A 16,075-nucleotide genomic window follows, 5' to 3' on the forward strand; every position below is an offset into this window, starting at 1 on the left:
GACCATTTTCATCACCTCCCTTAGAATCAGTTTTTTGCAGACTGCAGAGCATCTGTAAGTCCTCTCATAGGGAAGTTAATTAGTGCAGAGAACAAGAAGACATCTTTCCCTGTCAATAGCCATAGAAAGGAAGACCCCTTTGTAATTTTCAAGGTGAAATGTGCTGAGTGAAAGTCACTGTTTTAGATTTAACTTCAGCAAAGGGATGACCTCTTTCAGTATTTACCAACTGATTTTTATTACAGCTCAGAATGACGCCATATTCTAATTTTACTTGGCTCTGTCCCTTTAGTTGGGCAATCCTGGGCGACTCATGTATTTTCTCTGGGCCTGAATCTTCTCAGGTATCAGGTGAAAGGGCTGACTATATTTGGACTGAAGATATTTTCAGGTGTAAACGTCTGTGAGTTGTGATTTGGGGCTATCTATGATCAGAGCATCTGAAAGAAAACAAATTCTAGAGCCTACAGTATTTCCATTTTGAGGGAAAAAAATTTCACAGAATCAGCTTAAAAATCAAACATTTTTCATCATTTAAAGTAAAAAGGACCCCCCAAAAAGAAACAATTTAGAGTACACAGCCAGTGCAAAAATGCTAAGAGAGCACACGAGGTGGGTCGCTACAGGCCAATGTGCTTTCCCCATTTCTTTCCAAAGTCTCGGGCTGCAGGCACACAGATGTGCTGATTGTCCTGCAGACCCAGCTCAATGGGCCGGTCAGGCTATGGGTGGCATTTCAGATATGCTTTCTAAGCCTTTTGAGAATTCAAATGCACAGAGTCATTTCTATTTTTGCAGAGCTACAATAAACTGGAGAGCCGTCAAACACTGAATGAAAGCGTTCATTGGATAAAAAACATCTTACTTCCAGACCCTTAGATTATATTGTGATTGAACAGGAGTCTGGAAAGGCAGGCTTAAAATTAACAATCACTCACTATTCTAACTCAGCAAGGACCAGGCTGGACTGCATTCCAGCAGAAAGGAATCCTTATATTAAACTCAACATTAAACAAGTCAACTGAGGAACTTAATAGGCAGGTTTTTTTTCTACACCTGTGGTTAAAAATTCTAATATTTTGATGTTTGTCAACAGCATCCTTTTGCAGGTGTGGCTGCACCTCAATTTTTCCTTCTGTGTATTTCAACGTTGACATTTTACAAGTTATTTAGGAACTGTTGAACCATGAAACTATTTTTCATTGTCAAAAATGCTGAATGGTGAAATAATGACTAGCTTTCACAGTTTGCCTCTTTATTTTATAATCTAGTTGAGCTACTAAATTTAGTTGTGAACTAACAAACTGTCTCTTCTGGGAAATAAGTTATTTCCCCCACTGCCTACAGGTTTTTGAATGTTTGAATGTAAATATACGAATATATGAATGATTTAAGAACATAAACATATCACCGCTTGTTGTAATCATGTGCATTTTACTTGAACCACAATGTGGGTTTGGAATAGGTTTGTGAATAGAGCTTGTTTTCATGTAAATGGGATCAAGCAGTACCACTGGTTAGCTATTCAGGGAATCAGACAATGCCACCCTTGCTGGAAATGCTTCAATAAGATTTTAATCCATGTACCTAATATTTGAACTCCAACTCTTGCTTCATATTCCTGTGGCCTAATCCAGATCTCATTGCTGACAATGACTAAAGGATGGTGTGAGTCTTAATGTGATCTATTTATGTGTGGCACCTCTTTCTGGCATGAGGATTTCAGGTTTCATCCTGGAGGTACTGTCTAAAGAGAGCTTTCTTTTCCTCCCCTGTGACATTCTTAAGAAAATGCAGCATGGTCTGCCTGCCTGCCTGCCTGCCCCTAGAAGCAGCATCCATGCAATAACTCTTACAGAGAAACACCATACCAACAGGACATAAAGAACTCGTGGAATCCTGTGCTTCACTGCTACATGCACAATGTGCATATCAGAAATATTACTGTACTTTTTAAGTTCCTAAGCAGCTTACCCATCCCTGTGAATATGAAGGAGACTATTACCAAAGCATTTCTTCTGGAAATACTATGAGCATTGCAGTGAGAGTAGCTTAATGTTTCACATTTACAAATGGGAAATTATAAACAGGCTGACATTCTGGCACTTACAACACCAGGAAGAAAAAATTCATGCATGGAAAAGCCATTTGTAAAATGAAGCTTGGTGTATTTAGTTCATTTGAAACCATAAATTCTCACACATATACCAGATGTGTGTATCTATGTGTGTGTGTGTGTGTGTATACATGTGATGTTGCCTTATGTTATGTGTGTGTAATGGAAGTCTTAAACAGAATAACGCATTATGTATATCAGTGTACGTGACCCTGTTGTCGGCTAGGGGAAAAAGACGGTTTTTCAAACATGTTGTGTGGCTATTTTTAACCTGAGAACATTAATCAGAAAAGAGCTTAAATCTTACTTCCTCTGCTTTTCCCTCTGGTACAAATAGGATGACATGGTGTGAGTGTCCATAACACGAGGTATGACAAAGCCAGGCTGTTTTGATATTTGTGTGAGGGACAAATTTAACTCTAAATCTCTTGGCCAGACCTGCCTTCCCCATATAATCAGAGCCCGTCCGCGTGTGACCCTCGTCTAAAGCTTCAGGAAGATGCTGCCCCTTCCCTCTTGCCGCTGCTCTCTGATCTGACTTTCATGCTTAATCTGATCTAATCCTGCCAGCATTATCTTCATCTGTGCAATGAAACCTGGAGGATTCTTTCTCATATTTGGTGAGGAAAGGCATTTACTAAATTACTTGCTCGAATCATACGGTGAGGTTTTAGCTCCTTATTTTTGATTAGATGAGGGCTGCAGCATTGAGGCACATTATCAATGATTAGTCAGAAATCTAGGTTTCTCCCATTTTTGGAACAAGATTTTCTGAAACTGGGTGCAAAAAGACTAAAACGGCTATGAAAAACTAGAAACTCTAAGCTAAGAATAGAACAGAATATTTATTTTTCATTGAGAAGTTTGTTTGTTTGTTTTTTTTCCCGAAGAAAAAGAGCAAACCCAATTCCAATGACTTTGGTAGAAAAGTTATCCATTGAAAATCTTATTAAAATAATAAAAATAACAAAACCCACTTTCTGAAAATTTCATTCAACTCTCCTGTAGGGAAAGTCTTCTCTGAGCTCTGCATCTTATGATTAGCCTTATCAATATAACTGAACTTCTTCAGAACCTGAAGTTAATGTGTTTTCAAATCCGAAGTGTCCTAATAAATATCATGATTAAACTGCAGACAAGATCTTACTCTTAACAGGGAAAATACTTGTGAATTGTCAATGTTTCCCATAAGCTGAAATAATTACTATTCAAATCGCATGAAGAAATACATAAGATTAGTTGAAATAATTATTAAGGCCTGACGCATATTTATCCTGTAACTTAGGATCAGACTTTCATTAACAAATAAGTAGATTGGGCGAAAACAGAGGGCAACATATCTCATGTAAATTATTTTTAAAAGGCAGGCACCTGACAGAGATTGTAATGTTATTATTTGCATAAGAATAAAATGTAATTCCATAATTTTTGTTTTATGTATAATTAAATAGTATAATTGAATACTGAAAACATTAGATAGCAAATATATATTTTAGGAAAAGCCATTTCCCCAGAGATATTCCACAGATATGTTTATTTGCTAGAGAGTGTGTGTGTGTACACACACACATATTCCCTTATATCAATAGTCAGATCTCTCCTAAGAAGTAAGCTAATTGAGCTGTTTGTGTTGATAAACTCCTTTTTCTCCAGACTATTCCTCTCCGAGCCATAATTATTTGCAATTTGCCTAAGTCGTCCATTTACTGATACGTCAAGCATGAAACAGAGGCAATTCCAGAAAATGGAAATGCTTCTCAAAATCAATCTTTGGGAAATAATGTGGTAGAAGTTACTGTGTGATAGAAGACTACCTTGTAACTGTCACATGGAGATGAATATTAATTTGTTGAGGTTAAGGTGGCTTTGTGCTTCATTTGTTGACTTTGCTTAGCCGTCAGCAAAGCAGCACAGCCCAATTACTCCAGCAAAGCTATTTTTTCTAACAGGAGTTTTATGATTTTTTTATGTACTTACCAGTCAGCACACATAACAATGTCAAAATGTCCTTCCAGTTGAGAGACATCTGTCTCATTATCCCATCGTAAAACGCTTGAGGAGAAAAAGATTTTAAAAATTATACACAGGGTTTTTTTTTAACTTTTGATTTTGAGCTATTAACATTATTTTTTGTGGCACTTGAAATTATTTAAAAGGTATATACAAATTATTTCAAAAGGTATAATAAAAAATAGAATGTAACTGTCTTCTGTGTTTTATTTAGTATTCAAATCTAGAAGAAGAATTCTCTACTTAAATACAATAGTTAACCTTTTTGCTAGTTTTTATAGGTTTTTGTAGACAAACTAGAGAAAAAATATCTTATCTTCACCATAGTCATTATAATGATTCTGGACCCTTCACATCAATGAGGTACATATTGAAACCAAAGTATTCCACATTTGACTGGAATACAAATTTATAAAAATAAATGATGTGAGACAGCTTCTCTCTATACTGCCTGGCATGTCAGTTGCTTTTCTTACTGATGAAATGAGCAATTTGGCGAGATGGAAGAAAAGAGGAGCCAAATTTCATTTAGTAGTTCTGGGTTTTTAGGCACATTGAAAAATTCACCCACACTGACACTTAGTCTCCCAAAGAGGATCAGGCTTAAAACTTCACATTAATAACAATAATTAATAACATGCATTTGAAAACTTCAGTAATGCTCGTGAGGCCAACCAGAGGTTTTTAGTTACTCTCAATAAATAACTGTGATGATTAGCATTTACCATATTCAAGTATTTTAATGATTCTTCTTACCGCCACACCAAAACTATGACTTCCAGTACTATTTTTAAAAGTTAAATTCTGTTCCTGTTTTTATTTTGATTCTTTAGGGCTAACTGGAGTGACCACATCCTACCCTGCTAGTTATATTTGCTTGTTTTGATGGATTCATTTCTTCTACATCTTCTCTAGGTGAAAGTCATGTGTCTGAATATAATAAAAAGTCTTATACTAGTCAGCCCAAGTTCTTTTCATATACAGTATATTAGCATACATTAATGCCAGTTAATTTCCCAAGGTAGAAAAGACTAAACACATCACCACAAAAATACCTACACAGGCTGGGCAGCAGCTGTTCATTCACTCGTCCAACCCATTCCTACAGAGCTACTCCTTACTGTGCATCAGGCCCTGTGCTGTGCCATAGACCATGCCTTCACAGGGGCAGTCTGACGGGCCATATGGACACATAAACCCCAATTCCTATGCAGTATCCTATGCATTGGGTGAGTATATACTTGGAGCATGGGAGGGCTTTCCAGAAGCAGTGAATAACCTCAGTGTTCACAGGTCCTGTAACACCCAGATCAGCTTTACAAATTAACTTTAGTGTTGCTGTACTTGTTGAGGCCCACTGGAGAGCCAAGAAACGAAGGAAATTAGGAAATCCCTAAAAGATCAATCCATAAACATTGTTTATGGATTTCTCAGAAACTCCATGCACCTGGGGAGAATAGGAAACAACCAACACCAACTTTTCTGGAAACGCTGAGGCTCCCAGTGTATCCGGGACTCAGGCTCAGTGAGAGATGGGGCCTGCCCAGCCCTCACCAGAGTCCTAAGTCTTAGAGTCTAAAACTTGATCCATGAGCAAGATGGTTTAAAGTGTAGATCTATACTAGACTTTCTCAGATCAGAAAAGTAATGTATCCATCCATCACACAAATTTTAAAAAAAGATTAAAGTATTAAAATTACTCATAATCTTACCATTCCACAAACGACTCTTTAGAATTTGCTTTTACTACATACGCAATTACTAAAGCACAAGAACAGACTGCAGGAAGTCCTGCAGTGATAGTGGATGTTGTATTCCTGAGGTGCTTCAGCCTCTTGGTTCAACAAAGACAAACTGGAGAGATAGGGGTCTAGGCAGTGACTGGCTTTGGATTCTCACAGCAGCTATAACAAGTCATGACTCTAAAATAAATTGAAAAGCCCGGCTTGGTCACATGGGCCATAACACATTCCCCCCCAAAGGCATTTTTCCCCAGTTCTCATGAGTCTTATGGCTGTGCCATAAGCATGTGACAGAGAGAGAAAGAGTGGTATTACGGACAGAGTTTAGCTTTAGCACAACAGACAGACCTAGGTTCAAATCTTGGCTCCTCCCCTTAGTAGCTGTATGAGTCTGGGCAATTATTTAACCTTTCTGAGCTTGTTTTCTCATCTATAAAATGGGGATAACACTAACTATCTCCTTGAACATTCTAACAGCACCATTCATACAGCACCTGCAGTTGTATTGTTCATGCAACATACAATGAGAATAGTGCTTCCTGGAGCTGTGCAGTCAGGCAGGCTTCTACCTTGAAAGACTAGAGATGATGGTGATTTCATTGTTCAGAAATATGGTCCTTTTAACTCCTCTCCTCCAGTGACCTTGTCCTCCACCTGGAGACACACTCCCATGCATGCTTGCGAGAGCATGTGCTTCTACTGTGGGGGAGGACTGAACTTGGTTTGTCTGTATCTAATCTGTTGCAGACCAATACTTTTTTGTAAAATATAGTCACAAAAGAATAGACAAATGAGATTAAAAACACAAAGGCGTTCCAAATACAAGTCTACTGATCACATGCCTGGATGTCGCAGCAGTGTTTCTAAACGTGTATTTCGATTTCTGAACTTATCTCCTTGCAGATCAGTAGCATGCAGTTCACCAGTCCATGGCCTACACATTGAGTAGCAGTTCTCTAAACCTGCTTTTGCCAATTACTGCAACTCCAGCCTCTCTCCCACCAGCCCCTCCTACCTTTCACTGCTCATTTCTTCTAGAAGGTACTCTGATCTAACCATGCTTCAGTCCCACTGGCCCACACTGGTCTTGATCCTATCACCATGTCACTGTCCCACTTCCCTACTGTTTATCTTTCTTGCTTGCTCAGCTTAAATCGTAATTACTCCCTTGCATACACCCTCAACTTCCTTATCCCTCTCTTACTTCCTCGTATTTGTTAACTCCAGCTCTCCGCCTGGTCCATGTCTGCATCTGTGCACCTGAATGTGGCTACAGACAGCACACAAGCATCCTCACTGGCTTTGCTTTAAATTCAAGACCATGAACCTCAAGTGGACTCTTAATGACATCTGGCAGTTATACTTACATTTCTTTTGCCGATTTAGTCTCCCACTATCCTAGGTCATTATTTTGCACTTTCTACTCTCTCTTCAAAATTCTAACACTACCTCCCTCATCCTCACTTTCAGCTGATGACACTGCTTCTTACTTTACTTTCAAAATTGCAGCAATCAGGCCGGGCACGGTGGCTCATGCCTGTAATCCCAGCACTTTGGGAGGCTGAAGCAGGTGGACTACTTGAGCCCAGGAGTTGGAGACTAGCCTGGGCAATATGGCGATGCCCCCTCTCTGCTAAAAATATAAAAAATGAACTGGGCGTGGTGGCACACACCTGTGGTCTCGGCTACTCAAGAGGCTTAGGTGGGAGGATCCTCTGAGCCCAGGAAGTCAAGGCTGCAGTGAGCCATGATTTAGCCACTGCACTCCAGCCTGGGTGACAAAAAATGACACCCTTTCTCAAAAAAAAAAAAAAAAAATGCACAATCAGCTAAGAACTTCCATAAACTCCTACCAACACTCTTACACTCCTAATAGCATCTGCACCTACATACTCTGCCTTCCTATCTATTAGCACAGATGAACTATCTATACTTCTAACTACAGCCAGTACCTTCTCTTATACCACATAGATCCATCCCCTTTGATCTATTATAGGACATGCTCTAGCAATTTCCCTTCTTATTCCTATATCAGCTCTTTTCTGTCTCTGGATTATTTCCATCAGTATTCAAACATGGAGTTCTTTCCCGCCTTGTAAAATATCCTCTCTTGATACCTTTCCCTCCAGTTATTGCGCCATTTCTCTATTCCTCCTTTGCAGCAAAACTTTTTGAGAAAATTGTTTAGACACTCTGTTGCCAATTCCTCTCTTCCTATTCTCTTAAAATTCACTCCAGCCAGGCTTTTGTCCCTAACATTGCACCAAAAATGCTGCTGTCAAACTCACCAAAGATCTCCACATTGCTAAATTGAGGCCAGTTCTTAGTCTTTGTCTTACTTGACCTATCAGCCTGAACCTCTCCCATGAACTCCAGATTCATACAGCCAACTTCCTATTTTAATATTTCCACTTGGATATCTAACAGACATCTCAAACTTAACATGTCCAAATTTGAATTCGCAATCATTTCCCCCAAAACTCACTTCATTCACAGTCTTTTAAAAAATCTCATTAATGGTAATTCCGTCTTTCCAGTTGCTCCAGCCAAAAGTCTTCAATATATCCCTGACTCTTTCTTTTACAGTCCATATTCAATATGCCATAAATGCAGTTAGTTCTACCTTTGACTTATATCAAAATCTAACCACTTCGCTCTATCTCTACTTCCCTCTCTAGTCTAAACTACTATCATCTCTCATCTGAATTATTGCATAGGCACATAATTGGTCTCCCTACTTTTATCTGTCACCCAACAATCCCTGCTCAAGAGAGCAGCCAGAGTGATTCTTTTAAAACATGCTCTTCACTCAGAGCAAAAGCCAAAGTCTTTACAATGACCTGTAAGACCCATAAAATTGGGCCTGGTTACCACTCTGTCCTTATTTCCTATTACTCTCCCCCTTGCTCTCTTTGCTCCAGCTTCCTCATGCTTTCCTGAATATCCCAGGCATGCTTCTGGCATAAGGTCTTAGTACTGGCTGCTTGAGCAGCCAAAATGCTCTTCCTCCAGATGTCTCTATAGCTACAGCTCACTCCTTTACCACCTTCAAGTCTCTGCTTACATGTTTTACCTTCTCAGGGAGGCCTCTCCTGACCCTCCTCTTTAAAACTACCATCATTTATTTTCAGACCAGTACTTCTAAAACCCCTTATCTTGTTCTTTATTTTTCTATAGCAGCTATTACCCTTTAATGTGCTATATAACTAAATTATTGATTTTATTTCTTCTCTCTTTCCCTACTAGAATATACGTACCACAGGGATATAGATTTTTTAAATCCGTTTTGTACAGTGATGTGTTTCTAATGCCTAGAATAGTCCCTAGCACCTAATAGGTGCTCAATAAATATGCCATGTGGATGAATTGTGTGTGAATGTACCTAGCACAATGCCGGACACACAGAAGACCCTTAAGAAATAGAGGTTTCTGTTGTTAGTTGCTCTCTGAATACAATGTGTGGATTAGCTAGATATGAAGGCCACTTAAAATGCTTTCTGAAGATTTCTGCTTCCAACAAAGATGTTGTAACAAGTCCCTCATTTACCTTTTTTTTCTGAAACAACAACAGAAAACCTAGACAAAACATATAAAACAATAGTTTTCAATACACTGAACATCAGCAACACAGGAGAGTATTCCTTAAAAAGAGACAAAGAAATGAAATGAGCTCTACCTTTACCCCAGCTTACTGCCTTGAGAGTTTCCAGGCCATAGCATAAAGGGGGGGAAAATGAGATAAAAGCAGGTGGCCTGCCTGAGTTAAGAAGATGGAACTGAGAGTCTAAGGAAACCAAAGGAGTCAGAGTTCCCAGGAAAAAATACTGAATAGGAGAGCACTGGAGAAAGGAGAGAGAGAGAGAGCAAGAGAGAGAGTGAGAGAGAGGAGAGAGAGCGAGAGAGAGAGAGAGAGAGAGAGAGAGAGAGAGTGTGTGTGTGTGTGTGTGTGTGTGTGTGTGTGTGTGCTGGAAATATGTGGATGGTCCCCTTAGAATATTCTGTGGATGACTAATTCATGCACGTATGTGAGGAAACTGTTTGAAGATTGGGAAGATCATGTCAAAGGATTGAAGGGGAGTGGGTCAGTCCTCACACAGGGCCAGGAATAGTGCCTGTTCCACCAGCCAGATTAGAAAACCTCATAATTTATAAGCATTGTGTAGAGTCCTCAGAAGGGTCTTGTCTCAATAGTAGGGAATAATTAGCCCTATACTAAATGGTGCTCTGGTTCTGCCTAACAAATCTTAAAAGCAAGACCCAAACATATCAAACTATTTCAAAGTAACTTAACTGCATCCCAGAACAAAACTCAAAAACACACTTTGGGAGGCCAAGGTGGGAGGATTGCTTAAGGTCAGGAGTTCAAGAACAGCATGGGCAACATGGCAAGATCCCATCCTTACAAAAAATACAAAAATTAGATGAGCATGATGGTGCGTGTTTGTGGTCCCAGCTATGTGGGGCTGAGAAGGGAGGAGGAACACTTGAGCCTGGGAAGTTGAAGCTGCACTAAGCTGTGATTGTGCCACTGCACTCCAGCCTGCATGACAGAGTGTGAGACTGTCTCAAAAACAAACACAAAATCTCAAAAACATTTACAGAATATAAAAACGTTCAGATCCCAACAAAGTAAAATTCAAAATGCCTGGTATACAATCCAAGATGTCAGACATACAAAAAATTAAAATAATAAAAGCCATAATGAGAAGACAAATCAGAGAAGTGAACCCAATTGAAAACTGACAGAGATGTCAAAATTAGCAGACAAGGGCATTACAATAGCTATCATAATAGTATTTAATATATTCTAAGAATCAAGTAGAGACATGGGAGATATCTTTTAAAGTCCCAAATCAAACTTCTAGAGATGAAAACTATAATGCCGGAGCAGAAAAATGCATTGGATAAGATTAACAGCAGATTAGACAATGCAGAAGAAAAGATTAGTTAAACTGAAAACATAGTGATAGAAACTATCCAAAATGAAATACATGGAGAAAAAAAGGAATAAAAATAAAGAGTGAGCTGTGGGACAAATTTAAGTGGTCAATACACGTGTAACTGGAATTCTCAAAAAACAGGAGAGAGGAAATAACAGAGAAAATATTTGAAGAAATAATGGCTGAAAAATTTCCTAATTCAATGAAAACTATTAATTCAGAGATCAAGACATTTCAACAACTCTAAACACAAGAAACATGAAGAAAACTAGCAGGCACATAATAATAATCAAATTGCCCAAAAGTAGGGATAAAGAGAAAATCTGAGAAGCACCCAGAGGAAAAAGATGTTTTATATACAAATAAAGATAAGGATGACAGCATATTTCTCGTGATGAAAATGCAAGTTAGAACACAGTGAAGCAGCATCCTTAAGTACTGAAAGGAATAAAAAACAACTGGCAACCTAGAATTGTATAGCCAGTGAAAATGTATTTCAAAAAAAGGTGAAACAGATGTTTTCAGACATACAGAAAGGTGAAGGAATTAATCACCAGCAGACCTGCCCTGCAAGAAATGTTAAAGAAAATCCTTAAGGCAGGAGAAAAATGATATCAGATGGAAATGTACATGAAGAAATCAGAAATAGTAACTATATAGGTAAATATATATATATATATATAATTTTTTCTTATTATTTAAATCTCTTTAAATATAACTGGTTAAACAAGTATTGTGGGGTTATAATATATGTATAGATAAAAAGTAGGACAATAGTAGCATAAAGACTGGCAGGTGAGAAATGGCAGTATACATATGTGAGGTTTTGTTTTATTTTGTTTGAGACAGAGTTTCACTCTGTTGCCCAGGCTCTAGTGCAGTGGCATGATCTCAGCTCCTTGTAGCCCGTGCCTCCCAGTTTGAAGTGATTCTTGTGCCTCAGCCTCCTGAGTAGCTGGAATTACAGGCACCTACCACCACCACCACACCCAGCTAATTTTTTTTTTTTTTAAGTAGAGTTGTGGTTTCATCATGGTAGCCAGGCTGGTTTCAAACTCTTGGCCTTAAGTTATCCGCTGCCTTGGCCTCCCAAAGTGCTGGGATTACAGGCGTGAGCCACTGCGCCTGGCCATAAGGTTTTAATAATATATATAAAATGGTATATCATTTGAGGATAGACTGTGATAAGTTAAAGATATGTATTATAAAATCTAAAGCAACCAGTAAAATAGAAAAATAGAGTTACAGCGAATAAGCCAACAAAGGAGATAAAATAGAATGAGAAAATAAACTCATTTAATCCAAAAGCAGGCAGAAAAAGATGAAAAGAGGAACAAAAAATAGATGAATCACAAAACAAATAGTAAAATGACAGATTTAAATCTAACGCCAAACAAAAATGGTCTGAACCCTCCAATTAAAAGGCAGAGAGTGTCATACTGGACAAAAAAGCTAGACCCAAGTCTATATGGCTTACAATAAATGCATTTTAAATATTAAGATGCAAATAGGTTAAAAGTAAAAAGATGGACAAAGATATACCAAGCAACACTAGTCATACCAAACAATACCAAGAAAGCTGGCGTGTCTATGTTAATATCAGACATAGCAGATTTCAGAGCAAAGAATGTACTAGGAACAAGGAAGAGAACTTTACAATGTTAAAGGGTCAATTCAAGAAGCAGAACATTCTAAATGTCCATGCACTGAATAAAAGAGCTTCAAATTTATGAAGCTGAAATGGATAGAAGTACAACTACAAAAAAACACAGACAAAACCATAATTATTGTCAGAGATTTCAATACTCCCCTCTCAGTAATTGATGGGACAAGTAGACAGAAAATAAGCAAAGCTATAGATGACTTAAACAACATTATCAGTAACTTGACTTAATTGGTATTTATAGAATACACTCAACAATAGCAGAATAGACATTGTTTTCAAGTAGACCATTTACCAAGATATGCCTATTCTGGGTCATAGATAAGTCTCAATAAATTTAAAATTATTCTGGTCATATAAAAAATATGTCCTTGGCTGGGCACTGTGGCTGATGCCTTAATCCCAGCACTTTGGGAGGCTGAGGTCGGTGGATCACTTGAGGTCATGAGTTTGAGACCATCCTGGCCAATATGATGAAACCCCATCTCTACTGAAAATACAAAAATTAGCCAGGTGTGCTGACGCACACCTGTAGTCCTAGCCACTTGGGAGGCTGCGGCAGGAGAATAGCGTAAACCCAAGAGGCAGAGGTTGCAGTGGGCTAAGATTGTGCCATTGCACTCCAGCCTGGGTGTTGCAGCAAGACTCTGTCTCAAAAAAAGAACCAAAAAAATTTCCCTGACCATAATGGCATTAAATTAGAAATCAATAATCTCTGTAGAATTTTCAAACATTTGGAAAATAAATAATATACTTCTAAATAATCTGGGGTTCAAAGAATAAATGAGAACATAAATTGACAATTATTTTGCATTGAATGAAAATACAATACATCAAAATTTATGGGACGCCACTAATGCAGTACTTGGAGGAAATTAATGGCACTAAAGGCCTGTATTAGGACAGAAGGGTCTCGGTTAGTGAACTCAGTTTCTAGCTAAACACACAAAAAAGAAGAGTAAGTTAAACTTAACCAGAGAAAAAGAAGTAATAAAGATTAGAGCAGACGTGAATAAAACAGAAAAATAATAGAGAAAAATCAATGAAACCAAACACTGATTTTTTGAGATCAATAACATTGATAAATCTCTAGCCTGACTTATCAGGAAAAAAGGGAGAAGATACAAGTCACCAATATCATGAATAAGAGAGGTGCCATACAGATTCCATAAATATTAAGAGGATAATATTTGTGGAATATTAATACAACATACCCAAAGTTTTCCATAATATGCATATGAACATATATATGGCAATGCATCGTGATCAAGTGGAGTTTATCTTAAGAATATAAGAAGATTGGTTTAACATTTGAAAATTGATCAATATAATCTACCATAATAGCAAGCCAAAAAAAGAAAAACCATATGATCATCTCGATAACGGCAGAAAATGCTTCTGATAAAGTTTAATGTCTATTCCTGCTAAAAACTTTCAGCAACCCAAAAACAGAAAGGAAATTCTTCGGCCTGAAAAAATGTCATCTATGAAAAACCTGTAGTTAACATCACACTTAATGACTAAAGACCTGATGCTTTCTCCCTAACATCAGGCATAAGAAAAGTATGTTTTCTTTTATTCTTCAACACTGCACTGGAGATTATGGTCCCTTTTTGTATAAAGGAATATACAAAAATAAGTTTCTAGAACTAATAAGTGAATTTAGTAGGATTGCGGGATATAAGATCACTGTACAAGAATCATAAAATCAACAAATAATTGGAAGTTGGAATTTCCAATTTTATACCATTTACAACAGCATTAAAAAACCATACTGTTGATAATAGCATAACAATATGAAACACTTAAAGATAATTCTGACAAGGGATGAGAGAAATTAAATCAGACCTAATTAAATGGAGGCAATTCGGTGGGCAAAGGATGATATGATGTCTAACAACTGAATATTCATTTTTTAAAAGCAGAACTTCAATCTGTATCTCACATCATATGCAAATATTGATACAAAATGAGTCATAAACCTAAATGTAAAACCTAAGACTACAAAACTTGTAGATGAAAATGCAGGAGAAAATCTTTGTAACCTTGAGTTAAGCAAAGATTTCTTAGACACACACAAGAGTCATGACCCTTAAAAGAACAAATTGGTAAATCAGACTTTATTAAAATTAAAAACATTTGCACTTTGAAAAATCCTGAGAGGAGAACAAAAAGACAAGCTGTAGGCTGGAATAAAATGGCAAATCATATACAGTATCTGATACGGTGCTTATATCCCGAACATATAAAGAACTCTCAGAGTATGTCAATGATTAAAAAAAAAAAGCAACTCAGCTGTTTAAAAAATGGGCAAAGCATTTGAACAGACACTTCACCAGAGAAGATATATGAATGGCAAATAAACATATGAAAAGACATTCAACATCATTAGTCACTAGGGAAATTCAAATTAAATCTCCAAGCTGGGCATAGTGACGTGCCGACAGTCCCAGCTACAAAACTGTTTTTAAAACAAACTAAATAGGAAATGCTTTCTGAAAAAGAGCAGGGCACATAGAAGTAGGACCCTTATCTATGTAAGTTTTACCATCTAACACATAACATTCATGTGTGCAAACATGTAAAGGATGGTTCTACCAGACATCAAATTATGTCAACATGTTACTTGCAATTATACTGACACCAAAGGAAAATTTATATTCTCTCCATGTTATTTCTTCACAATATTAAAATCTTATTTCCATTCAAAATTCATTACAAAGTGAAATTCAATTTTGTAAACAGAAATATACAAAGTCAGTAATCATAGACATGTTTTAGAAAAATCTTGGCTAGGCACTATGGCTCATGCCTAGAATCCTAGCACTCTAAGAGGTCAAGGTGGGAGCACTGCTTGAGGCCAAAAGTTTGAGACCCAGCCTGGGCAACATAGCGAGACCCCTGTCTCTACAAAAAATTTAAAAATTAGCCGGGTGTGGTGGTATGTACCTGTCGTCCTAGCTACTCAGGAGTCTGAGACAGGAGGATCACTTGAGCCTAGGGGTTCAAGGTTACAGTGAGCTATGGTCTCACCACTGTACTCCAGCCGGGATGACAGAGCAAGATCCTGTCTCTAATTTTAAAAATAAAGAAACATCTTAACAGCTATGGGCATGGCAAATCTGTGAAGTTTAACAGGTATAGTATAACAGAAAGAATGCTTAGGCTTTGTAGCTAGCTAGCTCTGAGTTCAAACACAAGCCAGTGAAGCTGAAAGACGCTGAGTATCATTGCCCTCATCTGTTAAAAAACAAAAAGTCAGCAAGAGTTGCATCACAGGACTGATTAAGAATTGAATAAGATGGAGTAAATGAAAGCACATTATAGGTGCTCAAGAAATATTAGTTTTCCTTCCCTTATTCTTGTACTAACTTACGTCCCTTCATTCTGGCTTTGATTTTGAGGTTTCAATCTGAAAAACAAAACTACGTCAATTTCTGATAGGATTTTTACCTTGTGATGCAAAACTCACACTAAAAGAATTTCTCAAACAATGAGTCTCTGTTTCAAGTTTGTATCAAAACCTAATGTCAAACTGGTTCACCCTAATTTGTATTTTATTCCAGAGATCACGGATAACTCTCCCTAGATTTAAATAATTTAT

General features: G+C 37.6%; 1 protein-coding gene across 2 annotated transcripts in view; it reads right to left on the reverse strand.

The window, feature by feature from the left end:
* The window catches only part of CAMKMT (calmodulin-lysine N-methyltransferase), a 569,210-nt gene that overhangs the window by 182,969 nt on the left and 370,166 nt on the right, over positions 1 to 16,075 (reverse strand). For both annotated transcript variants that reach the window (XR_013526635.1, XM_002757801.6), the window contains one exon: positions 4,094 to 4,168. Coding sequence is in view for 1 of the 2 variants with exons in the window: in XM_002757801.6 (XP_002757847.1) it covers positions 4,094 to 4,168 (75 nt within the window). In the remaining variant the exon portion in view is untranslated. The remainder of the gene's footprint in view (positions 1 to 4,093; positions 4,169 to 16,075) is intronic.

Source organism: Callithrix jacchus, chromosome 14 (genome assembly GCF_049354715.1).
Source record: "Callithrix jacchus isolate 240 chromosome 14, calJac240_pri, whole genome shotgun sequence".
Classification (NCBI taxonomy): domain Eukaryota; kingdom Metazoa; phylum Chordata; class Mammalia; order Primates; family Cebidae; genus Callithrix; species Callithrix jacchus.